At 42.6% G+C, this 26,217-nt stretch overlaps 2 protein-coding genes and 1 long non-coding RNA gene across 8 annotated transcripts in view; 2 read left to right on the forward strand and 1 right to left on the reverse strand.

The window, feature by feature from the left end:
• LOC112264876 (protein argonaute-4-like) overlaps positions 1-11,334 on the forward strand; it is a 36,961-nt gene extending 25,627 nt beyond the window's left edge. For 4 of the 6 annotated variants that reach the window (XM_042295705.1, XM_042295708.1, XM_042295706.1 and 1 more), the window contains exons 11-17: positions 1,099-1,247; positions 1,541-1,725; positions 2,057-2,216; positions 2,573-2,888; positions 6,563-6,697; positions 7,176-7,477; positions 7,787-11,334. In XM_042295705.1, the coding sequence (XP_042151639.1) occupies positions 1,099-1,247; positions 1,541-1,725; positions 2,057-2,216; positions 2,573-2,888; positions 6,563-6,697; positions 7,176-7,477; positions 7,787-7,895 (1,356 nt within the window). In that variant the 3' untranslated portion in view covers positions 7,896-11,334. The remainder of the gene's footprint in view (positions 1-1,098; positions 1,248-1,540; positions 1,726-2,056; positions 2,217-2,572; positions 2,889-6,562; positions 6,698-7,175; positions 7,478-7,786) is intronic. The other 2 variants (XM_042295707.1, XM_024441772.2) reach the window with 1 other exon arrangement.
• Positions 11,335-12,712: 1,378 nt separating this feature from the next.
• Positions 12,713-16,124, forward strand: LOC112264877 (claudin-7-like). Its single transcript, XM_024441773.2, has one exon. It carries the CDS (start codon positions 13,846-13,848, stop codon positions 14,542-14,544), a length of 699 nt encoding a protein of 232 aa, XP_024297541.1. The 5' UTR covers positions 12,713-13,845; the 3' UTR covers positions 14,545-16,124.
• A 1,780-nt stretch (positions 16,125-17,904) lies between these two features.
• Positions 17,905-26,204, reverse strand: LOC121839065. Its single transcript, XR_006078617.1, has 3 exons — positions 25,925-26,204; positions 25,331-25,825; positions 17,905-18,318 (listed from the first exon to the last, which is right to left on the reverse strand). It is a non-coding gene; the product is annotated as an uncharacterized LOC121839065 (long non-coding RNA).
• Positions 26,205-26,217: the final 13 nt, after the last annotated feature.

Raw genomic sequence — 26,217 nt, forward strand, 5'->3', positions numbered from 1 at the left:
CCAAGAAGGAGAGCGATCGAGTGCTGCATCAGATGACCTGGCCTCCACAATCACCCGACATCAACCCAATTGAGATGGTTTAGGATGAATTGGACCGCAGAGTGTTGGCTGCTTTTCCTTCAAAGTGCTCAGCATGTGGCTACTCCTTCAAGACTGTTGGAAAAGCATTCCTTATGAAGCTAGTTGAGAGAATGCCAAGAGTGTGCAAAGCTGTCAAGGAAATGGGTGGCTACAAATTTAAAATATATTTTAATTTAACACTTTTGGTTACTACATGATTCCATGTGTTATTTCATAGTTTTGATGTCTTCACTATAATTCTACAAAGTAGAAAATAGTAAAAATTATGAAACCCTTGAATGAGTAGGTGTCAACTTTTGACCTGTACCCTATGTTCTTTTATTATAAACTGGGTGCTTCAGGCCCTGAGTGCTGATTGACAGCCGTGGTATACCATGGGTATGACAACGTATTTTTACGGTTGTAATTACTTTGGTAACCAGTTTATGATAGCAATAAGGCACCTCTGGGGTTTGTGGTGTATATGGTCAATCTACCACGGCTAAGGGCTGTATCCAGGCTCTCCACGATGTGCCGTGCATAAGAACAGCCCTTAGCCGTGGTATATTGGCTACACCCCCCTGTGCCTTATTCCATAAGTTGTGATAAATGAATAACACGTGGCACCTAAGTGTGTATCAGCAAAATATGTTTAGAACTGGAAGGGTGGAAGCCTGCATTGTCAAGTATTTGCTCACCTGTAGATGTACAATCGTAACTATGAAAGTCACGTCTATTCTATACATGAATGTTCTGCCCTGTTGAATAAGCTTCTGGTGCTGTCTAGCCCGTGGAGGTTTTACCTGTAAGCTACTTGCTATGGGATAGTGTGTAATTTTCCTTCTGAACACAGATCTAGGGTCAGATTCTCCTACCCTCCCAATCCTAATCACCCCCATTTAGACACACATGTAAAATGATCTGTCGCTGTATCAGTGGTAAGAGTCATCTTCTACCCCAAACGTGTGTGTGGTGCGGGCTGGGGAGTTGTATCTGCTGTGTCGGCTGGTTAAACCGGGGGGTTCACTAAGAGCGTAGGGACTCTCTCCGCAGAACAAGACAGTTGCCACGCCCAACCAGGGCGTGTGGGACATGCGGGGGAAGCAGTTCTACGCCGGGATCGAGATCAAGGTGTGGGCCGTGGCCTGCTTTGCCCCACAGAAACAGTGCAGAGAGGACCTGCTCAAGTGAGTCATCTGCCCGTCAACCTTGGTAGACGCACCACTCCACCCAAAAATCCCCATAGCCCTCCTTAGTCTGTGTGGTGACCACTACTCATTTTAGGGCCAAATCCAAACTTGAGATCTGTGGGCTTATCTAAAAAATGATTCACATCTCTCAATGATGTACGCAAACTAGTTGAGCAAATGTATTAAGTTAGGATTCGGACCACAAATCTTGAACTTATTGTTGAACAGTTTGAATGCACTTTTCTTTCTCTAGACTACAGTCCCTAAACGTTTGTTCATGGGTTTTCTAGGAGCTTCACAGACCAACTGAGAAAGATCTCGAAGGATGCCGGTATGCCCATCCAGGGCCAGCCGTGTTTCTGTAAATACGCCCAGGGAGCGGACAGCGTGGAACCCATGTTCAAACACCTCAAGCTGTCTTATGTGGGACTGCAGCTTATCGTGGTCATCCTGCCCGGCAAAACCCCTGTCTACGGTAAGAATAACTTTCATACCTCTTTGTTTGGGAAATCGATTTTGTTTGAAAGGGCAAACTAACTTTAATTAGTCTGTTTTGTCTTTTGATGCATTTCCTATGTCTTATGGTTTTGCATGACTTTGCCTAAAATATTTGATAAATATAATTGGAAGAATTGAAAATGGCGGTAGGGGAAAGAACACCCTCAAGTCACTAGTGGAAATTGAGGGAACACCAGTTCACTCCTCCTGCTTAGTATGTTAAGAGAACCAATCTGCTAGCTACTGTTTTCACTTTGCATTTGAGATTATTAGCGCTACATTATTATTCTGTGGTCCTGGTGCCACAGCGGAGGTGAAGCGGGTAGGAGACACTCTCCTGGGCATGGCCACTCAGTGTGTCCAGGTGAAGAACGTGGTGAAGACATCCCCCCAGACCCTCTCCAACCTCTGCCTCAAGATCAACGCCAAGCTGGGAGGCATCAACAACGTCCTGGTGCCCCATCAGAGGTGACGACACTCACTCACTCACTCACTCATTAACTCGGGTTGACCCTCACTGTTGACCCTCACGGATGTTCTCACGATGGTCTTCCAAGCCTTCGTTGCTTTGACGAAATTGCCTGCAGGCAACAAAATGCAGTAAAACTGGGAATAATGCACCCACTGCTTAGTCATCAGCGAAGGCACTATACACCCACACAACATAAAATTACCTCATGACATGTCAATCAAATGTGTTCTGTATTGTGTCAGACCTATACCTCTTCTCTGAAAGCAAAGCAACACGTGACATAAACTCTGTTTATTTTATTTGCCAAATCTGCCTTTTTTAATTTTAAAAAATTGCAACCTCTTCTCCCCAGACCCTCTGTGTTCCAGCAACCCGTCATCTTCCTGGGGGCAGACGTCACTCACCCTCCAGCCGGTGACGGCAAGAAGCCCTCCATCGCGGCGGTGGTGGGCAGCATGGACGGCCACCCCAGCCGCTACTGTGCCACGGTGCGCGTGCAGACGTCGCGCCAGGACCTGTCCCAGGAGCAGCTGTACAGCCAGGAGGTCATCCAGGACCTGACCAACATGGTGCGCGAGCTGCTGATCCAGTTCTACAAGTCCACGCGCTTCAAGCCCACCCGCATCATCTACTACCGCGGCGGCGTGTCCGAGGGCCAAATGAAACAGGTAACTGGGAGGGTGATTCGTGTCTGGTGTGTGGCATTTCGGTTCATTAGGTTCAGTTCTCTCTCCTTGGACTGAATTGACCATTTGAATTACATGATCAAAATGGCGTGTTGTATTGAGTCGGTGGCTGGTTAACCCTTTGAGTAGTTATTCTTTGTTGAAATTTCAGATGAAATAAGGCTTTAATTCGCAGCCCTTTTGCAATACCTTAAGTGGTATAAAGGGTAGCATATGCTATCAGTACTCAAAGGGTTTAGAAGGTGCCAGTGTTTATTTTGGCACTGCTTTTTTATTTTATGTAGTCTAGTTTTTGTTATTTTGACTAAAATATAATTAAGTCACATTTTTGGCATTTGAACAAGGATTTCGTCTAGTTTTATTTATATATATATATATGTGTGTGTGTGTGTGTGTGTGTGTGTGTGTGTGTGTGTATGGCCCATTGTTTATTGCATGCATGCATGCATGCATACATGCATGTATGTATGTATGTCATAAAAAATGGGCCATTTTAGTCACCGAAATCACTGACTTCCATGTGCACAAACATACATGGCCTTGTCCTACCAACAGATTTTTTTGTATAGCATTGGCAGAAGAACGCATTACTCAGCAGCAGATTTTTAAAAAATCACACCCCTTGACTGGGCCCCAGATGACATTTTTTTTCAGTTGGTGGCACCAGCCCGTGTTTTAGTTGCACCAATTTCTTCCCCCAGCAGCGTCACACAATGGATTATACATTTTTTTTGTTATCACCTGAAGTCATTAGATTGTGTCGTAGATTTCTGAGATGGTAGGCTAGTCAAGAAGTAAGTCGTTTCATCGAACACATCCAAGCAGAAATGCATGATTCAAGATCATTTGATGTGCAACCTAATCCAGTGATTTCCATGTATTGTGACCAATGGGGGTATTGTTATATTTTTCTTTTGAAATGGGGCTTCTCAATTTTGTTGTGCAATAGAGATGGATTTGCCTAAATATTTGTGCACTAATGTCATAGGGGTCTTAATTCACCACAAGGAAGTGAAAGCTCAGAACACATGAGGTAGATCGCTGACACTACATATAATACTCACGGCTATGTATTAATCTATTAAACAGTCAATTGAGTGTCCTAAAAAAAATGTTGTAGCCTGTTACCCTTTGCACTCAGTGGCAGATGTGCATTTCACGTGCTTCCCCATCAAATCTGTCTGTTTTAATCTAGAGAGAACATTTAAAACAATAAAAAAATTAATAAAATCCTTTCGTTGAATGTATCTCAATCCACCAATCTCGCCCTTCCGCGTCTGCGGTGAAAGGTGGCAGAGCAACAGCGGCGTTTGTCAGACCAATGAGACATCCTGAAAAATCAGTTTTAGAACAAATGTCTGTAGCGCCCGAACGGTTTGTCCTTCAAAATATGACGGTGTTCGATAGTGTTTTCCGTTTTGCTCTACGACCCACACAATCGTCACGGTACTCGATTTTACTGCTTTTACAGCGTCTGTCTGTAGCGTTCGAACAGTTTGGGCTTCACCATTTTATGGGAAGGCAAGTCGCTCACGAGCACGTACATGTTGGTTGTTTTGGTCTAGCACGAACACAAAACTAATGGAAAAAATTAATGGAAGTAGTTTAGTGCCGAAAATAAAGGGTTCGGAACATATTCTTATTTACAATGGCGGCCTACCAAAAGGCCTACTGCGGGGACGGGGGCCTGGGATTAAAATAAATAAATACAATATAAATATAGGACAAAACACACATCACGACGAGAGACAACACTACATAAAGAGAGACCTAAGACAACCTAGCAAGGCAGCAACACATAACACAGCATGGTAGCAACACATGGTAGCAACACAACATGGTAGCAGCACAGAACATGGTACAAACATTATTGGGCACAGACAACAGCACAAAGGGCAAGAAGGTTAGAGACAATACATCACACAAAGCAGCCACAACTGTCAGTAAGAGTGTCAATGATTAAGTCTTTGAATGAAGAGATTGAGAAAACTGTCCAGTTTCAATGTGTCAATTGAAATAAATAAATTGGGGCCTAATCGATAGATTTCACGACTAGGCAGGGGCACAGCCATGGCTGGGCCTGGGAGGGCATAGGCCCCACCCACTTGGGAGCCAGGGACACCCACTGGGGAGCCAGACAGAACTACTCCTCATTTTCATCAGCTGTCTGGGTGGCTGGTCTCCGATGATCCTGCAGGTGAATAAACCGGATGTGGAGATACTGGGATGGTGTGGTTACACGTGATCTGCTGTTGATGTCGGGTTGGACGTAATGCCAAATTCTCTAAAACGACTTTGGAGGTGGTGTTTGGTAGAGAAATGAACAATCAATTCTTTGGCAACAGCTCTGGTGGACATTCCTACAGTCAGCGTACCAATTGCACACTCCCTCAACTATAGACATCTGTGGCATTGTTGTGACAAAACTGAGCATTTTAGAGTGGCCTTTTATTGTCCCCAGCACAAGGTGCCTTACTTGGTTAAATAAAGGATCAAGAAAATAATACAATGTGAGAAGCAAATTGACCCCAGCCCTTACATTCATTATATAGTCTTCCATTATGTAAAGCCCTTTCTCCTTGTCCAACTACATCATCCCCATACTCTTCTTTTGTTTGCTCCTTTGCAACCCAGTATCTCTACTTGCACATTCATCTTCTGCACATTTATCACTCCAGTGTTGTTTAATTGGCAAATTGTAATTATTTTGCCACTATGGACAATTTATTGCCTTAACTCATTTGCACACACCATATATAGACTTTTTCTATTGTGTTATTGACTGTATGCTTGTTATTCCATGTGTAACTCTGTGTTGTTTGTCACATTGCTTTGCTTTATCTTGGCCAGGTCGCAGTTGTAAATGAGAACTTGTTCTCAACTATCCTACCGGGTTAAATAAAGGTGAAATAAATAAAACTGTTTGACCAAATCATGGTTTTAGCCAGCAAACAAATAGGACGTTTTTAAAAATTTGAGTGAGGTGACCATGTAATGATGTGACCAATCCATTTTTCTTTACTCGCACAGCCAAGTCAAAGGGTCACGAAATGTGACTAAATGGTCGCAGTCTGGAGCCCTGCCCCTTGACATACTGGGAGCTATATTGTAATAATTTTGTTGATGAAATACTTTCACCCCAGCCGAAACCCTGTCAGGGGCATTGACGGTGCAATAGTGACTCAAAAGTATATTCAGACGGACCTCCCTCTCCAATTGGAGCCTGTCTCTACAACTTTGAGACCAAAGAAATTTGTATAGATATTTGAATTTGTCATAGTGCCCTGGATATAGGATCTGGCTGCGTTTACACAGGCAGCCCAATTCTGATTTTACATTTGAGTCATTTAGCAGACTCTTATCCAGAGCGACTTACAATTAGTGCATTCATCTTCAGATGGCTAGCTGAGACAACCACATATCACAGTCATAGTAAGTACATTTTCCCTCAAAGTAGTTATTTTGCAATGATTTTGTTTTTCTTTTGACCAATCCGATCTTTTGCCAATAATTGGGCAATACACAGGCAGCCCAATTCTGATGTTAAAGCCACCGACTTCGCTTCAACCAGAGAGTCATAGCAATGCAATTTTCCATTCAATGTGAAGCTCACTTTAAAAAAAATCTCTTCCCCATGTGTGTGTGACTGTGTGTAGGTGGCGTGGCCAGAGCTGATTGCCATCAGGAAGGCCTGTATCAGCCTAGAGGAGGACTACCGACCGGGCATCACCTACATCGTGGTTCAGAAACGCCACCACACCCGCCTCTTCTGCTCAGACAAGACCGAGAGAGTGAGCGGAGACCCGTGTAGAGCAGGGCTGTCAAACTCCATTCCTGGAGGGCTGTGTCTGGTTTTTGATGGGAGTTCATAAAAAAAAGATATATGTATCTTTCAAGTACATGGGAGGAGCGAAGACACGCAGCCCTCCAGGAATTGAGTTTGACACCCCTGATGTAGAGGTTTAAATTATCCGCAGGTATAGGATCAGATTACCCAACTGTATCAGGGGGATGAAACCTCTGACCCTGTATCTGTGGTTAGGGGCAACGTCTACGAACAGTATTTCATGAGGGAGGGCTGTGGCAGTGTTCCAATACTTTTTAAATGCACCTCTCCAACCACATATCCTTGGAGTAACCTCTGAGCTGGCATTTCACTGGATTGATGATTTAGACACAGCTGAAGTTAGAGGGGTTGCAAACAATGGCCCCTTTTTCGACGAGCACTCCAGCATGTCTGTCTGTAATCACAGCTGTCTCCCCCTACAGGTTGGAAAGAGTGGCAACGTCCCAGCCGGAACCACGGTGGACAGCACAATCACCCACCCCTCTGAGTTTGACTTCTACCTGTGCAGCCATGCTGGGATCCAGGGCACCAGCCGGCCCTCCCACTACCACGTCCTGTGGGACGACAACTGCTTCACGGCCGACGAGCTCCAGCTGCTCACCTACCAGCTGTGCCACACCTACGTCCGCTGCACCCGCTCTGTCTCCATCCCCGCGCCAGCCTACTACGCCCGGCTGGTGGCCTTCCGCGCCCGCTACCACCTGGTGGACAAAGATCACGACAGGTAATGATGAGTGGCAAGGCACAAGGCGAGAATACTGAGGGGTATCACGGATAAACAGGAAATGTTATTTTAGTCAGAACAGACACGAATGGACTCTGTTAGCTGCCCTATATGTTCGATTTATATCTGCAACATTGTGTATCTAGCTTTACTGAATATACCGTTTTTGTTTGGCATGTTGACACATACATTACGGTACATGTTGTTCAATATGACTACAGTTGGTGGAGCCCAACAAATCCACTACTGTTTTCTTTTTCTCTTACTTTTGTCATGCATCTGGCCCATCTCTCTCGTCCTGTCCTGCAGTGCGGAGGGCAGCCACGTGTCGGGCCAGAGTAATGGTCGGGACCCCCTTGCCCTGGCCAAGGCAGTCCAGATCCACTATGACACTCAGCACACTATGTATTTCGCCTGAGCCACGTGAGCAATGTGTGCAGTTCTGTCCTCTATCTCTCCTCTCTTTCTTTTTGCCAGTCTTTCTCTATCTTTGTCTTGCGTCTTGATGTGCACCAAAGCGGTTCGAAGCCAGTGAAGTATTTTCCTTTTTGGGAAAAACGACATCCGGCGTTCCCGATCGAAGCCGCCCTCTACCAGCAATCCGGCACCGAGAGACCGTTGGGGTTTCCGATGCACAGAGAAAACAAACAAAAAACACAAGTTGAGCCATTTTTTTTGGGAGGGGGTGGGCGTTGTTTGTTTTTGAATGTCTCTTGTTTTTGAAAGATACACTGAGCAATGGAGCGGACTGACGCCAATTGTCAGTGGCAGCTCTTAGCTCTCCCAGCTAAGCAGGACTACTTTTTACCTCAAAGCCCTTTCGGGGGGCGAAAATCTGTCAAGTTCTTGGGTTGGGGGGGTCATGGGGGGTTTGCATGGAAACATGGGTGGAGAGGATCTTTTGAGAATGATATATATATATATATATTTTTTTTTTTTCTTTTATGATCGTGTTTTAACTTTCTCCTTTTCTTCAGTCTTTTACAAGCGAGGTCCCCTGGGTATCCATACCCATTAGTCTTCTCCCATTTAGCGAAGAATTAAGTCCTTGAGTGTGTGTTTGTGTGTGTGCGTGTGTGTTTGTGTATATACGTGTGTGTGTGTTTCATGGCAGGCCACTGAATTGTAAAGGGAAAATCAAGAACTGCTGTAAATGCCTCAGATTTGATGTTTTTTTTTTATATATTCACACATGACATATATATATTAATATTTACATCTATAGAACAGATTGAACAATACAGGCTTCACAGAGGCCGGTGAGTGTATGTGTAGCAGTAGCAACCGTGGTTTAGCCGATGTGATTGACTCGGCATTGGGACCTATTGAATGGTTGAGAGCTTTTGCGGGGTTACGGCATTGGGCTAAGCCGCCTTATTTGGTGCCCCATGTGAGGAAGGGGATTCATCCCTTAAACCTGTTTGTCTGAATGGTTATGACATTGTTAGGGCGGCGCACGTTTTTTTAGCAAGGCGCTAGTCGTCTGAATTTTTCGGAGGCGGAAAACCCATTCGCTTAACTTTTGCGGTCTCCTTTGCTACCGGCCAATTCATTGCACTGACCCGGGACGCTAGGCAAGCAACAGAGGGCACTCTCTCTTACCTTTTTATGCATTTATACATCAGAATCAAAAAGCAGAATTTGTAAGAGTTTAATATAAAACCGTTTTGTGGCTAATCTTAACTATTGTTCAGACTTAGTAGTTATATTTGATGTTGTTATCTACGATTATGATAATTATCAGACTGGCAGCAATCGGATGTGTAGTTATGAGATCAGGGTAAGAGTGGCTGGGTTTAGATTTGCACACTTTGGTAGCATTCTGGCCTACGGTGGAGGGAGGCCCAAGGTGTATCGGTTTATGCTCCCTTCTGCTCCTCAGTGATGTAGTAGGGAAGGGTTTGGCTGTGTTCTCCAGTAGGAAAGCTCTCTGTTGAGCTATCACCGTTACCCCAGACTGGTAAAACAGGAGGCAGAAGAGTACTGTTGGCAGCAGGGGATTTCGGTTCGAAATGGAAGAAAGGTGACAATCAGAGCTGGCATTAGGAAGAAACTGGGACCGAGCGAGTGGTAAAAAGAAGTATGAAATAGGCAATGAGTAGAATTTTTAGAACTTCATAATGTGTATCTATGACTGTTTGTGTGTATTTGAACAAGTATATCTATTCAAGTCTAAACTTTTGGTGTTTTTTTTGTATTTTTTAAATAAGGTTTTGAAAACCGGATATGAATTGACATAAAGCATAAACACTGCCCATGGACCTAAGAACACCTGACCAGTCACGACCACGGTTAAAGATCCTATTTAACCAGTCGTGGTTAAGGTTATTGCCGTGCAAGACTGCGGTGAGGGTGGGTGGGTGGTGGGGGGGGGGACGACTGCGGTGCACCCACCTCGCCAGGGTTGGCTCTGCGAAAAACCCTTTTGTAATAAACCATCCGTAAAGCAGCAGGTTTGCTATGATTGAGTTTGAGCCCCTACCTGTCGAGAGCTTGGGCGCCGGCCTGTCGAGGGCTTGGGCGCCGGCCTGTGGGAGCGAAGCATGGTGGGGTTCCAGGCATTGCATGCAATAAGTTTTGAGGGGCGGGGCTGAGCTGTTGAAGACGTGCACTAGTTTTCCTACGGGGAAAGGGGGCTGCAGAGAGCCAGGTGTTGTAGTCTGTGGCCCTCTGTGGGTGTGACCAGACTGGAGGAGTGTGCAGGATGTGGGTGTGGTCTCCTAGCAGGGGATCCAAAAGGCGGTGTTGACTCCTCAGTTTTGAACATATTATCATTGCAAAGCAATATTAACTCTAAATCCAGTTTTCGAATGTGGAAAAATGTATAATTCTTCTTGTCGACGTGGCTGTTGGTCTGCTCTCTGTCGCTGTAACTAGTTTTTTTTTTGTTGCCTGTATCAATCAGTGGGAATGTGCATTCGGTGGACTAGCTCTTTAGGCACTGAGAAAAAAGGTCAAAACATTTAGACTTTTCTCACCTGCATGCCAGAGTATTGTCCCTAAAAATAAAAAAAATAAAGAAAATAAAAATACACTTTTAGAATCAAGTGAGACAGAAGGAGAAGAAATATTGGGTAAATGTATATGAATTTAGTGAGACTGTTTTAGGCTAGCAATATTGTCCAGTCTCTTCAAGATGTTTTTGAAAGATTCCTACACAAATGTCAGTTAAAAAAAAAACGGAGGCACAGGCCGCTGGAGGTTGAGCGTTCGAGCCTTTGCATCGTGACCCGAAGACAAACGAGGTACTTTCTTCAAACGTGGGCCCGGTAAAGACTTTACCCCTCGACCCCTCACAGGCCCCAGTGTAGCGTCCATTTAGGCCTCCACTTCCTGGTTTGTGCCCCTGCCACGCCTCTCGGGGCTCCCTAGTCTCGTGGCGCCACCCTGCTGGCCACCCACACAAGCGCACTTCCTCTCTGTGGGGGGCCTCGCCCAAGGCGTCCACAGCCACAGGAATACCTCTTTTTAACATTTTTAACGATCCATTCTTTCTGTGCCCCGTTTGAAAGAGAGCATGATTTATTTTTTAATTCCTCTTTGATATAATATCTACAGATTTGTTATTTGACATTGTAAGTGTAAGTACATTTTTTTTTTAGTTCTTTATTCTCGTGTGTAGCTCTGCTGTTTTCTGCTAGTGGTCTGAGCTGTGTGACTGTCCAACAGCAATAGAACAGTACCCTGTCTGACCTGCTGGGGAGGGGTGGGGCTTCCTCAAGCCCCTCCCACAAGGGTGCCCAATCACTTGCTGTATTGCTATGTGACATGTTTTAAACTTTTTTTTTTTTTTTAGCCTGCAGGGAATATTTGTTATTGTGTAAAGTAATAAATTGGTATTTTATGCCTATATCATATGCTGGTGTTTCCTCTTTATTCCTTATTTTTATCCCAACAACACACATGACACAAAGGGAAAACGCTAGTCTTCTATTCCATTTTATAATATATTCTTACTAATAAATGTACTAATACATTTGTTGAGTGATTACATGCATAGGCCAGTAGATGGCAATGTTTTCTCTGTGGGCAGGACAGGTCTGTTATTGGCTCATTGGCTGACAAATAGCAGTCTGAGGAGATGGGACTCCTGGGGGAAAAAACCCTCCTTACTCACAGTTTAAGGTAATCAAAGATAAGAAGCTGTCACTTTATGACGGAGGCACAGGCCTCCGTCATAAAAATCTGAAGTCTCTAGGGTACTTGTTGACAGCATTTGTTGACTTGGGACAATAAGTAATGTGGTCAGCTGATAGTTCTATCTCAGAGATGAATACACTCGGATGTCCATCTTAAATGTACTACTTATGTGTGTTCGGGTGTATGCGCACACATCCTGTTCTGTATAACATTGTGTGTACAGCCTTTTGAAGCACCGACTAGACAAATCAATGGAAACCTGGCAATATATTTGTCAATCATTTCTTTTGACTTTCGTGTGTGTGTGTGCGCTAATGACTCCAGTGGATTTCTTATGCTGTGGTATTCATCAAATGTAGTACCACAGGTAAACATGTCTCATTCACAATAGACAGCTATCCTTTGCCTCTGCTCCTCTTTCCCCCGCTCCTGTGCTGTTGTCATGACCACCGTTGTCAAGGAGAGGTCCTACTCACACAAAGGAAACTCAAACCGCGGATCTTGTTGCCATATTTAATTCATCAACATAGGCACACCAAGGATCAATGATGTCGTGAGCAGAAATAAAAATTTAATTTGTTCTCCATCACAGTTGTGCTATTGGCCAGTATACACAGTTGCACTTGTAACTGAAGGCAGCAGTAAAGTGTAAATCCATTGATTATAATCCATAAAGTGGGATATCTGCCATTTTATTTGTGACCATATTTTCATCCAAGAGTGAAAGAATCAAACTACCTAAATTTATACATTTTATAAATGAAATGTTAGAGTACATTTTAATAGCACTTGTTTAGGTAACACCACCTTTGATGGAAAGTGAATGCTTACACCTGACCTGTATTTCTCATGAGGGTGTTCAGCTTTGTAGTCCGGTTCATTCTGCTCACACACATCCACTCCACCTAGCCTGCTTTTTAGCCATCTCTTCCTTTTGCTGCAACCCCCAGACATAAAACATATGTAAAATGCTCCTTTAGAGACGAGTAGAGAAAAGCAGAGCATTTAAGACCCATTGTATGGGCCCCCTAGATTGGCTTTGTTTATTGATTGACCTACAGATACCACTCTCCCTCCCCCTGTACTGTCTCGTTCCCTCTCTCCAGGCACACAGTGTTGCTCTCACAGGTTGACAGTAAACTGAGGCTGTTCTGAAGATGGGAGGGACTGACTGACTATTCCACTTACCTGGCAGTCTGACTAAGTAGTCTTACCTACTATCAACCCTAACACCCGGGTTGGACTGACCCAGTGGGGTGGGGGGGGGCAGAAAGCTGAACCTGCGTTGAGGCTGAAGTGGCTTCGACAGGCTGAGCCCTTTGTGACGAAGACACTCCAGCAGGCGCCAGCGCCAGCTGAGGTCTGCCGCTTCATTTTCCAAGGCTTTGTTCTCCAAGACACCCTAACTCCATTTTAAGCTGTAGCGGTGAAACTTGTTTTGCATCAACCATCAAGCTTTGCATTTGGAGGCATAGTTTGGATGCACTTGGAAAAAGGCCAGAATTGGACCAAGCCCTTATTTGCGCTTTATCAAGATATCGGTCGTTTTGTTTACCTTCTGTGGAACCTCTTTGCTCATGGGACTGTGTCAGTTGTTTTTGACAACCAGCGATGGCGTACATCTTCAGCGAAGTCCCTTGATCGAGTATCAGGTTCTATTGGCATGACCCATCTAGGTAAGGCCACACCAAACCTGTGGGGTAATAGACACTTCATGTAATCAGCTCCGCGCTTGGGTTAGTGTGAGGTTACAGGGCCAGAACTGCTGACATCCAATTGTACCCTACGCACAAACCCACTGGGTCTGATGGTGACGTCTCTGAAGCTCAATCAATCCAAAATAGGGGAGCTGCCACAAGTGGCTGCACAGTCATTGCTTCTTAAATAATGAATCATTTAAATAGATAGAGGGAGGAAAGCAATGGAGTCTTCTCTCCCTCTGCCACCACCTGTCACTCCGATCACTGGTGGGGAAAAACCTCGAGTTAAAAAATAAAAGCTACATTGAAGACATCTGACCAGATGTTGAAAAGAAACAGAGACATAAGAAGCTTGAGAAAGGAAAGTAATTCCAGAAAAGGACAGTGAGTGACTCAAATTCAGGATTGTGAAAGGCCCAGACAGAGCAGGCAGGTATAGCAAAGGAGTGGGCCTTGAAGTGGGAAAGAAGACTTAGACAAGGGCAAAGGTCAGTTTCAGGTGGTCAGAAGACATCAAGAGCAGCCATCATGGTCAACACAGGCATGCAATTGATCAGCTTCACCTGTGCGGTAACAGGTTGGGTCATGGCCATCGCTGTGACGGCCTTGCCTCAGTGGAAGGTGTCTGCCTTCATCGGCAGCAACATCCTCACCTCCGAGATCAAGTGGGAGGGCATCTGGATGAACTGCATCTACCAGGCCACGGGCCACATGCAGTGCAAGACCTACGACTCCATTCTGGCTCTGCCCCCGGACCTCCAGGCAGCTCGTGCCCTCATGTGTGTGGCAATTTTCCTGGGCTGGCTGTCCTGCACCGTGTCCTGCTGTGGAATGAAATGCACCACGTGCGCTGGTGACGACCGCCGGGCCAAGGCAGGCATCGCCCTCTCCGGCGGCGTGCTATTCATCCTGACGGGCCTGTGCGTGCTGGTGCCCGTCTCCTGGACCGCCAACACGGTGGTCCAGGACTTCTACAACCCCAAAGTGCCTGTCATGTACAAGCGAGAGCTGGGCCAGGCGATCTACCTGGGCTGGGCATCTGCGGTTATTCTGATGATCAGCGGGGCCGTGCTGAGCAGCACCTGCCCCCATATCGAGAGCGGAGGAGGGGAGTACCGCCGGGGGTACATGGGCCGGAGCTTTCCTAACACGCGCCCCTCCCCCCTCGCACCTGATCCTCCGAAACCGATCACCTCCAACAGCGTGCCCCTAAAGGAATACGTGTAGTCCAGAGCAAAGATGGGAAAAAGAATGTCAACAGGGTTGGAGTATGGGAAGGCGCAAGGTTGAGAACGAGAAGAGGAAGTAGAAGGCTGGAGAAGGAAAAACTGTGACTGACTGTAGTGGAGGTGAGGTGTTGTGACTTGGAAGGTTTTTGAAGATGTGACGCATTAGTTTTGAAACTCTGCCGTTCTCTCGCGTTCTTCTACTGTGATGCATTTTGATGTACTGTAAATATTTATTTCAAATGTATTTTGTCACGGCCTCAATTGTTTATTTTTTATATATATATATATAATTGAGGCTGTTTCCATAATGCCTATCATTATCCGCCTCATGTATTCCCTTGACTTCATTACACATTTATTACACTGAGATATTTGGTATTAGTGCGTGGACAGATCACAATATTCTGCCTGGAAGACACGACATCAATCACCATAAACACCTTTTAAAATATTATGGTTTTGTGACTTGTGGTGTGAAGATTGGAGTGATTTTCTTTCACAATTCTTCTCAGATGACTATTAAATCTGTGAAATAATTCAGTCTCGGCACTACTTCATTGACTTTGAATAAGTCAAAATTGTAAACTGTTTATTCCAAGGGTATTTTAGTAAGTTTGAACTTTTTCCTTCCATATGTTTTAGTTCATGACAAACTGATGGTGTTTTGAAGTTTGCCCAGAATATTGAAGGTGTCGTGCTCAATGTTCAGCTGTGCACAACTCCAAACAGAAAGTGTTCCCTTTGCACATAGTGATGGATCAATCTAGACCTCTTACAGGCTGTTTGGAATTCCTGTCAAATTAATTATATCTTTCAGGGCAGCAAGGGCAAACCATGTGAGGTGAGGTGAGGTGAGGGAAAGGGGCAGCCATCCTGAATAAACCAGATAGTTGGAGAAAGAAAAACATGTTAAAATGTTATATTTATCATTTAATTGTTTTTCCACAGAATTTATTTTCGCTTCGTCAGAAGTTCTACTATTCTAGCTCATGAGCTGTCCTAAACAGTTAAATTACCAGCAGATGTCTTGATCAATAATCCAGTGAGTCAGTGGTTCCTGTGCCACATGCAATTGCTTTGGAGTTGTTTGTGTTTTCTAATTCTATATCTTCAATCCATAAATAATCTAGATCTACAGTATATGCAACAGTATCTCTTGTGCCTCTACCAATGATTTCAGATGATATGCCTAAATACTTATAACATAGGTTAATAAATAAATGTATTTCCATTATTGAATTACATTGTTATTTCAAGTTATCCCTTTGGAGTGCAATACCACGTATTTTATTTTTATTTTTTAAAGATGCCCAAATTGGGCACTTGAAGGAATCTAGGAATTATGTTGCCTTTGATTGTGTTCGATAACAATTTTATAGACCTTTCACGAGTTGTATGAATCATTATTGGCAAGTGACTTGAGGCCGACTGTGCCGAAGCGAATTCGTTTTTAGAACGGGAGTGACGAGTGTTTTGATATAACTGCAATATTGTCAAAATGATGATTTTAACAACCATCAGAATTGGTTAAAAAAAAAAAGTTATGCATGCCAATATATTAGGCGATAAGAGAAATTGTGTCACGTGAAATTATGTCAAACGTTTTCCCATTGCAACATTAACATGTAGTCACATTCTCCGTGGTTGTCTGAAGTTTTTCCCCCATCGTTTGCAACAATGTCAATGACTGTCCTCACTATCTTTCCTTTGCGGTACCTCAAACTGTCGTGATTTCCAGCTGAGAGTTTGTCTGGGCGTTGTCTTAATCTACTCTGAGCTGGGAGTTTTTTAAAAATGTTTTAAAAACAAGTTTTATCAGGATTCCTAGGACCTTTTACCGGAGATGCTTTGTGAATATGGGCCCTGGTCTTTGCTGTTGTAGCAGAGCTCTGTGACTTGTTCACATCCAGGTGCTCTGCTCCTATCAGGGTTGACACATCCAAAGTCTAAGTCAACCTGAAACCAGTCTGTTCCTTTACCCTTCAAGCCATTACTGAGTCTTAAAAAAAAGTCTACTTTTCAGATGGTCTACAATCACATCCACCGGGTAGTCCTCTTGCGAACATCTTGTCGTTCTCATTTTACTAGGACTCAATGAAAAAGGACACTTAAACGGTGTAGAAATCTACATTAGTCTATTAAATTCAGTGAGGGTAATTACAGTGCCTTCAGAGAGTATACACACCCCTTGACTTTTCCACATTTTATTGTTTACAGCCTGAATTTAAAATGGATTACATTGAGATTATGCCACACAATACCCCATAATGTCAAAGTGGAAATACGTTTTTAGAAATGTTTACAAATTAATAAGAAATGAACTCTTGCATCAAAGTATTCAACCCTTTTGTAATGGCAAACCTAAAGAAGTTGGAGTAAAAATGTGCTTAACAGGACACTAAGTTGCATGGACTCACTGTGTGCAATAGGATTTTAACATGATTTTCAAAATACTACCGCATCTCTGTACCCCACACGTACAATTATCTGTAAGGTCCCTCAGTCGAGCAGTGAATTTCAAGCACAGATTCGACCAGGAATGTTTTCCAGTGGTTCGCAAAGAAGGGCACCTATTGGTAGATGGTGCAGTTACAGTATTGACTACACTTTGGATGGTGTATCAATACACCCAGTCACTACAAAGATACAGGCGTCCTTCCTAACTCAGTTGCTGGAGTGGAAAGAAACTGCTCAAGGATTTCACTATGAAGCCTATGGTGATTTTAAAACGGTTACAGAATTTGATGGCTGTGATTGACGATGGATCAACAACATTGTAGTTACTCAACAATACTAACATATATGACAGAGTGAAAAGGATGCCTGTACAGAATAAAAAAATATTCAAAAACATGCATCCTGCTTGCAATATGGTACAAAAGTAATACTGCAAAAAATGTGGCACAGGAATGTACTTTTTGTCCTGAATTCAAAGTGATATGTTTGGGGCAAATCCAACAACACATCAATGAGTACCACTCTTCATATTTTCAAACATGGTGCTGGCTGCATCATGGTATGGGTATACTTGTCATTGTCAAGGACTAGTTTTTAAAAAATAAATGGAATAGAGCTAAGCACATGCAAACTCCTAGAGAAAAAACTTGGTTCTGTCTGCTTTCCAACAGACACAGGGAGACTAACTCCCATTTCAGCAGGACAATTATCGAAAACATGAGGCCAAATACACACTGGAGTTGCTTACCAAGAAAACATTGAATGTTCATGAGTGGCCTAGTTACAGTTTTGACTTAAATCGGCTTGAAAATGGCTATGGCAAGATTTGAAAATGGCTGTGTAGCAATTATCAACAACCAACATGACAGAGCTTGAATAATTTGTTTAAGAATAATGGTCAAATATTGTACAATCTAGGTGGGCAAAGCTCTTAGACTTACCCAGAAAACTCACAGCTGTAAATCGCCGGTGATTCGAACATGTGCCACACAATACCCCATAATTTCAAAGTGGAATTATGTTTTTAGAAATGTTTACAAATTAATAAAAAAATGAAAAAGCTGAAACCCAGTTGAGGGTGAAAGTCAATAGACATACTTGTCGGGGGTTGTTTGGCGAGTAATCTGGCTAAACAACATTCGACCCAGACGTGTCTATAATAGTGGTAGGACTGCCTGCTGATGAAAACGAGGACCTAATCTTCAAAGTGAAACGGGTTGATATTGGTAGGCCTAGGCTGCGAAACAGGTGATTGCAGTTGAGAGGATGATGGAGAGAGGTAAAGGTCCCGGGCTTGTGAAGGTGGAGCGTCGGTCTGTGGAGGAGAAAGTGGCTCTGTTACGGGAAAAAAAACAAAAGCTGCGAGACCATCCTGATTATAACAGTCTTCCTTCGATCAGCCAAGTCCCACACTGATCGCCTTAGAACTGAACTTCAAGACGCTGCTGAGAGAAATACACGGAGAGGACAACGTGGACAGGGGGTGGGCAGACCTACTACATACCGAGGGGCTTCCCATCCCCTACGAGATTCGATTTCAATAGTACATTGGAATGTGAACGGATGGACCACACAGAACAATAAATTACGAATAACAATACTAAAATCCTTAAACCCAGACATTATCTCAATAAATGAAAAGCATTTGCGTCGGCAAGAAACTATCGATATTGAAGGGTATGTATGGTATGGACACAACAGGGACACTCACGTGAAAGGGAATATGTGTAAAGTCTGATAAGATGAAAGCATATCAAATTGAAATGATCGATAAAGCCATAGAAGGAATTATTGGTTTGCGCTTTGAACATAGGTAGTCAGATTATTTCGTTGTGTTTTCATGCTATTTGCCACCTGAACAGTCCACATGGGGTAGAGATGGTCATTTGTTAAGTCAAATATACCTATATACAAAAGCAGATGCTATTTACATATGTGGGGATCTTAACAGTCGAATTGGGAGGTTAGATGACTATATAAATGATATTGATGATCGTCCATTGCGGGTTGAATTCCTTTGTGACTCTTAAAATAATTTCTTTGTGACTAAAATGTGTATCTGTAATGGAAGGTTATGACCCTTAAGCGACAGCTTTACATCCATATCGGGCAAAGGAAAAGCTGTGGTGGACTATACAACTGTCTAGAATAGAAACTTGTTTGGGATTTAAGGTGTTATCTCCTATACTGATGGTTGAAGAATGCAGATGTTTTGACTTAATTGGAGAAAAAAAAGTAGACTTCCTGATCACTCTTTCTTATTTATGATATTTTCTGTTGGCCACAAACTTTCTCAACCAGGTATTGTTGTGCATTACACGGGGCAAAATATACATACCCCACATAGGCCTAAATGTAAGAAAAGAAATGTGCCAAAATGACTTTCTATGTTCTGAAATGGCATGTAGAGCTCTGATGGAACTCATCGAAACAACATTTGATTTAGATGTGTGTTATGAAACATTTTGTGATAATATATATTCTGAAAAATGTGAATAAAGAAAACAAGCCGAACAAGCCTTATTGGAATGATGAGTTAAGGGATCTATGGTCAGTAATGTGCAAGGAAGGCTGAGTACTTATTTATACAGTGTAAAGATAGGAATACAAGAGAACAGTGTAGGAAGAAATTTAAGAAAAAACAGCATGTGTTTGATGAAAGACTGCGCCTTTTTAAACGGAGATATCAGAGAGGGCAGTTATTACACCTTGAGGAGATACAGACAAGAAATCCTCAACAGTTTTGGAGTCAAATAAACAAGTTAAGACCAAAACGACATAAGAAAATTCCAATGGAATTCATGGAAGAGCACAGGGGACTGAATTCTGATATTACACAGGTACTTAAGGAGTGGGAGAAGGGGTTTGCTTGCTTGTTCTCAGGTAATGAAAATGTGACATTTTGAGGAAGATTTTAATAAAGATGTATGTTTCCTGAGAACTAAATTGGAAAATACAATGCTAGAACCCTCCGTTGTGGAAATTTCCTGTATTTACCAAATCATGAGAGCAAACCACAGTTATCACAAAGTCCATCTTTAATTATATGAGCTCCATCACAACCTTGTGACTCTCAGATCAATTCAGTGTCTATAAATGAATTCTCTGAGAGTCCCTTACACATTGCAACTGAGATCCTTTATAGCAAAGACACACATAGCCAGACAGCATTGGCATAATTTATCGTTCAGCTTTGTCTCCTAAACTATGTTATTTTCTCAAACTCAGAACTTAAACAAATCCTCACATCAACAGGCATATATCAAATCCATCCTATCTTGACAAGATCACAGAGACACACTGACTGGCACACAGACATTGTGGAGCCAAGAGATACACGCTTGACCTCTCCCCTCTCTCCAGCCCAAACAACTTAGTCTTGACAGAGAACAGATACTGCAACCCCGCCACAGTATTATACAAAAATAACATTGATGAGAAGTAACTTACAAACATATGATGAATATAAAACATCTTACCTATGTTACCAACTAATTATGATTTTTCCCCAACACCTCTTATCTACATTTGAAGTCGGTCGTTCACATACACCTTAGCCAAATACATTTAAACTCAGTTTTTCACAATTCCTGACATTTAATCTTAGTAAAAATCCACTGTCTTAGGTCAGTTAGGAGCACCATTTTATTTTAAGAATATGAAATGTCTGAATAATAGTTGAGAAAATTATTATTATGTCTTTCATCACATTCCCAGTGGGTCAGAAGTTTACATACACTCAATTAGTATTTGGTAGCATTGCCTTTAAATTGTTTAACTTGGGTCAAACGTTTCCCACAATAAGTTGGGTGAATTTTGGCCCATTCCTCCTGACAGAGCTGGTGTAACTGAGTCAGGGTTGAAGGTCTCCTTGCTCGCACACGCTTTTTCAGTTCTGCCCACAAAGGTTCTATGGGCTTGAGGTCAGGGCTTTGTGATGGCCACTCCAATACCTTGACTTTGTTGTCCTTAAGCCATTTTGCCACAACTTTGAAAGTATGCTTGGGGTCATTGTCCATTTGGAAAACCCATTTGCGACCAAGCTTTAACTTCCTGACTGATGTCTTGAGATGTTGCTTCAATATATCCACAGAATTTTCCATCTTCATGATGCCATCTCTTTTGTGACGAGCACCAGTCCCTCCTGCAGCAAAGCACCCCCACAACATGATGCTGCCACCCCGGTGCTTCACAGTTGGGATGGTGTTCTTTGGCGTGCAAGCCTCCTGTTTCATCAGACCCGAGGACATTTCTCCAAAAAGTATGATCTTTGTCCACATGTGCAGTTGCAAACCGTAGTCTGGCTTACTGTGGATATAGATACTTTTGTACCTGTTTCCTCCAGCATCTTCACAAGATCCTTTGCTGTTGATTTGTACTTTTCGCACCAAAGTACGTTATTCTCTAGGAGACAGAACGCATCTCCTTCCTGAGCGGTATGATGGCTGTGTGGTCCCATGGTGTTTGTACTTGCTTACTATTGTTTGCACAGATGAATGTGGTAACTTCAGGCGTTTGAAATTGCTCCCAAGGATGAACCAGACTTGTGGAGGTCTGCAGTCATGGCCAAAAGTTTTGAGAATGACACAAATATTAATTTCACAAAGTCTGCTGCCTCAGTTTGTATGATGGCAATTTGCATATACTCCAGAATGTTATGAAGAGTGATCAGATGAATTGCAATGAATTGCAAAGTCCCTCTTTGCCATGCAAATGAATTGAATCCCCCCCAAAACATTTCCACTGCATTTCAGCCCTGCCACAAAAGGACCAGGTGACATCATGTCAGTGATTCTCTCTTTAACACAGGTGTGAGTGTTGACGAGGACAAGGCTGGAGATCACCCTGTCATGCTGATTGAGTTCGAATAACAGACTGGGAGCTTCAAAAGGAGGGTGGTGCTTGGAATCATTGTTCTTCCTCTGTCATTCATGGTTACCTGCAAGAAAACACGTGCCATCATCATTGCTTTGCACAAAAAGGGCTTCACAGGCAAGGGTATTGCTGCTAGTAAGATTGCACCTAAATCAACCATTTATCAGATCATCAAGAGCTTCAAGGAGAGTGGTTCAAGTGTTGTGAAGAAGGCAGCAGGGCACCCAAGGAAGTCCAGCAAGCGCCAGGACCGTCTCCTAAAGTTGATTCAGCTGCGGGATTGGGGCACCACCAGTACAGAGTTTGTTCAGGAATGGCAGCAGGCAGGTGTGAGTGCATCTGCACGCACAGTGAAGCGAAGACTTTATGAGGATGGCCTGGTGTCAAGAAGGGCAGCAAAGAAGCCACTTCTCTCCAGGAAAAACATCAGGGACAGACTGATATTCTGCAAAAGGTACAGGGATTGGACTGCTGAGGACTGGGGAAAAGTCCACTTTCCGATTGTTTGGGGCCTCCGGAAAAAAGCTTGTCCGGAGAAGACAAGGTGAGCGCTACCATCAGTCCTGTGTCATGCCAACAGTAAAGCATCCTGAGCATCCCATTCATGTGTGGGGCTGCTTCTCAGCCAAGGGAGTGGGCTCACTCACAATTTTGCCTAAGAACAAAGCCATGAATAAAGAATGGTACCAACACATCCTCCCAAACATCCAGGAACAGTTTGGTGACGAACAATATCTTTTCCAGCATGATGGAGCACCTTGCCATAAGGCAAAAGTGATAACTAAGTGGCTCGGGGAACAAAACATCAATATTTTGGGTCCATGGCCAGGAAACCTCAATCCCATTGAGAACTTGTGGTCAATCCTCAAGAGGCGGGTGGACAAACAAAAACCCACAAATTCTGACATACTCCAAACATTGATTATGCAAGAATGGGCTGCCATCAGTCAGGATGTGGCCCAGAAGTTAATTGACAGCATACCAGGGCAGATTGCTTAGGTCTTGAAAAAGAAGGGTGAACACTGCAAATATTGACTCTTTACATCAACTTCATGTAATTGTCAATAAAAAACTGTGACACTTATGAAATGCTTGTAATTATACTTCAGTATTCCATAGTAACATCTGACAAAAATATCTAAAGACACTGGAGCAGCAAACTTAGTGGAAATTATTATTATATTATATTATATTAATATTATATTAATATTTGCCATTCTCAAAACTTTTGGCCACGACTGTACAATTTTTTTTCTGAGGTCTTGGCTGATTTCTTTTGATTTTCCCATGATGTCAAGCAAAGAGGCACTGAGTTTGAAGGTAGGCCTTGAAATACATCCACAGGTACACCTCCAATTGACTCAAATTATGTAAATTAGCCTAGCAGAAGCTTCTAAAGCCATGACATCATTTTCTGGAATTTTCCAAGCTGTTTAAAGGCACAGTCAATTTAGTGTATGTAAACTTCTGACCCACTGGAATTGTGATACAGTGAAATAATCTGTCTGTAAACAATTGTTGTAAAAATGACTTGTGTCGTGCACAAAGTGGACGTCCTAACCGTCTTGCCAAAGCTATAGTTTGTTAACAAGAAATTTGTGGAGTGGTTGAAGAACAACCTCCAACCTAAGTGTATGTAAACTTCCGACTTCAACTGTATGTAAACCCGTATTTAAATGAGGAGCTGTCTACGGCAGAAGTTAAGAAGGTGATTGACGCTGCAAAAAATGGGGAAGCGTTTGGTATTGATGAACTGCCTGATGAGATTTTAAAATCCCCTAAATTAATTTATGTCCTATATGATTTGCTCCAAATGTGTTTTGAGTACAGTATACTGCCATCCACTTGGAAAAAAGTCTATAGTGAATCCCATTCCCAAATCTTAAAAAAAAATGACCCTAGAGTACCACTGAACTATAGAGGCATAAGTTTATTACGTATGGTTTATAAATTATATTCATCCATCCTCAACAATAGGCAAATTACATTTTTGGAGGACCAAAACATTCTGGTGGAAGAACAAAAGGGTTTTCGTAAATCCAGAGCCTGTATAGATCATATCTTCTCGGTCTGTACAATAAATAGATTACATCATGAGAAGCCTACATTTGTATGTTTTAATTGATTTCCAGAAAGCTTTTGATTTTGTAAATAGGGATCTTTTAGCCTATAGTTTGTTAAAGACAGGGGTTGATGGGAAATTTTATCAAGCAATCCAGTCTCTTTACAAAGTACCAATTGCTTGTGTGAGTGTTAATGAATATCGTACAGATTGGTTTCCCACACCCTCGAGTGTAAAACATGTTTGCTTCGTTTATAAAGGATTTGGCAACATAAATGAAACAGTTAAATATTGGAGTAAGATATGATGATGAAATGCTAAGTATCCTTTTATATGCCGATGATATTATTTTGATGGCAGAAACTGAAGAAGACCTGCAGAACATGTTATCATGTGCAGTCAATTGGTGTAAAAGACAGGAGACTTTTACACCAATTAAAAGATTAACCAGACAAAAACACAGATAATGCATTTCAGAAAAACCAGCACTAAGAGAAGTGTTTTTCGGTTTTGTTTTGGTGAAGACTTTCTGAAGTTTACTAGCATTTATAAATATTTGGGTCTTTTTTTTTTATTGATGAACATATTACCTTTCTATAAGCAACGTCTGCTCTGGCCGACTCAGCGAGTAGAGCTCTTGGGGGAGTTCCAGGAAAAACTAAAACACTCAAAGATATTGGTTATGCCACGTACTCCAAACTGTATTAGACATGCGTGTGTCCTGTTCTGGACTATTCAGCAGGAGTGTGGGGTGCTAAGAGGTATTTTAAAAACTAACATGTTCATAACAGAGCAGTACGTTACTTTTTAGGTGTCCACAAGTTTGCAACTCTATTTAAAATAACAGGGGACATGGGCTGGGAACACTGTGAGGTGAGATGGAAGGCGTGTATGGTGAGACTTCAACTGTATGTATGTGTATTATTGTTTGAATAACCTTATTGACTTATGTATTGTGTTTTTTTTTTTTTTCACTCTTTTTGTGGTGCGCAATGCAGAGAACGCCAGAAGAAGAATGATCATTTAATTACCATAGTGAATTATTATAGTGTTTGTTAAATGTGTCAATTAATCCCATAAGGGATGGATTGCCATTTGGCGATTTGAGAACAAATACAATGTCATTCATTCATTTTATTGACTCCAGATGTGAATACTTATCTGATCAAGATATATTAGTGTCTTATTTTTCATACATATATATTTTTTAAAGTAAGCCTTTTTCTTCCACTTGGACATTAGAGTATTGTGTAGCTCGTTGACAAAAATGACAATTAAATCCATTTTAATCCCACTTTGTAACTACAAAATGGGGAAAAAGGTCCAGGGGTGTGAATACTTTTTGAAGGCACTGGATATACGGAAAATAGAGCACCATATATAGGTTTACCTGATATGCTCTCTTCTTCACTGTTTTCAGGGACCCAGATGTCTCTTGGGAGCAGTTTCCAGAAGGCAGGGGTCATCAGCCCTCAGTGTCTGCAGCACGTTCTTTCTTCTCAGGAACCTGTGCACGCAGATGATGTTAGACTATCTTTCTCACACAAATCAACAATAGAAACAACCTTTACCAAATGGTAGATTTCAAGATTTATAATGCCACACACGGAAGTGATGCGTTTCAGCATCAAGCCTTCCGCGGCAGTATGCAGTCTAGTGGCATGCTCACAATGACCATTTATTGTGCATCATTAGTAATGGTACAGTAATACAGTGACACAGAAAGGATACTGTTGGTGACAGTAATGCCCCGCATCCCGAAGCCACTCCAAGCGATGGATGGAGCGACTGCAGATCTCTGGGTGTAGGTAGCAAGGGTGTCGAGATTCTGCTCATACAACAGGAACGCACCAGACACCTGATTACTGATAGCATCTCGCACAGACTGGAGAGAAATAAGAGGGCCAAATAAGAGGGTCATATGTGGTTACAAAATGTGTTCAAGCTCTCATGAGTTTATGGAGTGAGCTACCATGTATCTTACATTATGTCTACTGCCCTGTAGGAGCTTGAAGGGAGGACGCTGGTGCAGATCAGGAAAAGTGTGAAGAGAGGTGTTGGCGATTTTGATCTTTTGAAACGCCCTCAACTGCTCTTCTATGTTTCCAAGTGAAACCATTAAAGGCTTGCATTCAGCCAACACTGAATTACATACTTTCTTGATTGTTCTCCAAGCTTTTTTTTCTCAATACTTGGTTACGCGACAATAACGCAGGCATCCTAGTTCACATTCAGGACAAGTGACGTAAACAGGAACGTTCTTCGAAATTATAGGTA

Source organism: Oncorhynchus tshawytscha, linkage group LG13 (assembly GCF_018296145.1).
Source record: "Oncorhynchus tshawytscha isolate Ot180627B linkage group LG13, Otsh_v2.0, whole genome shotgun sequence".
Lineage (NCBI taxonomy): Eukaryota > Metazoa > Chordata > Actinopteri > Salmoniformes > Salmonidae > Oncorhynchus > Oncorhynchus tshawytscha.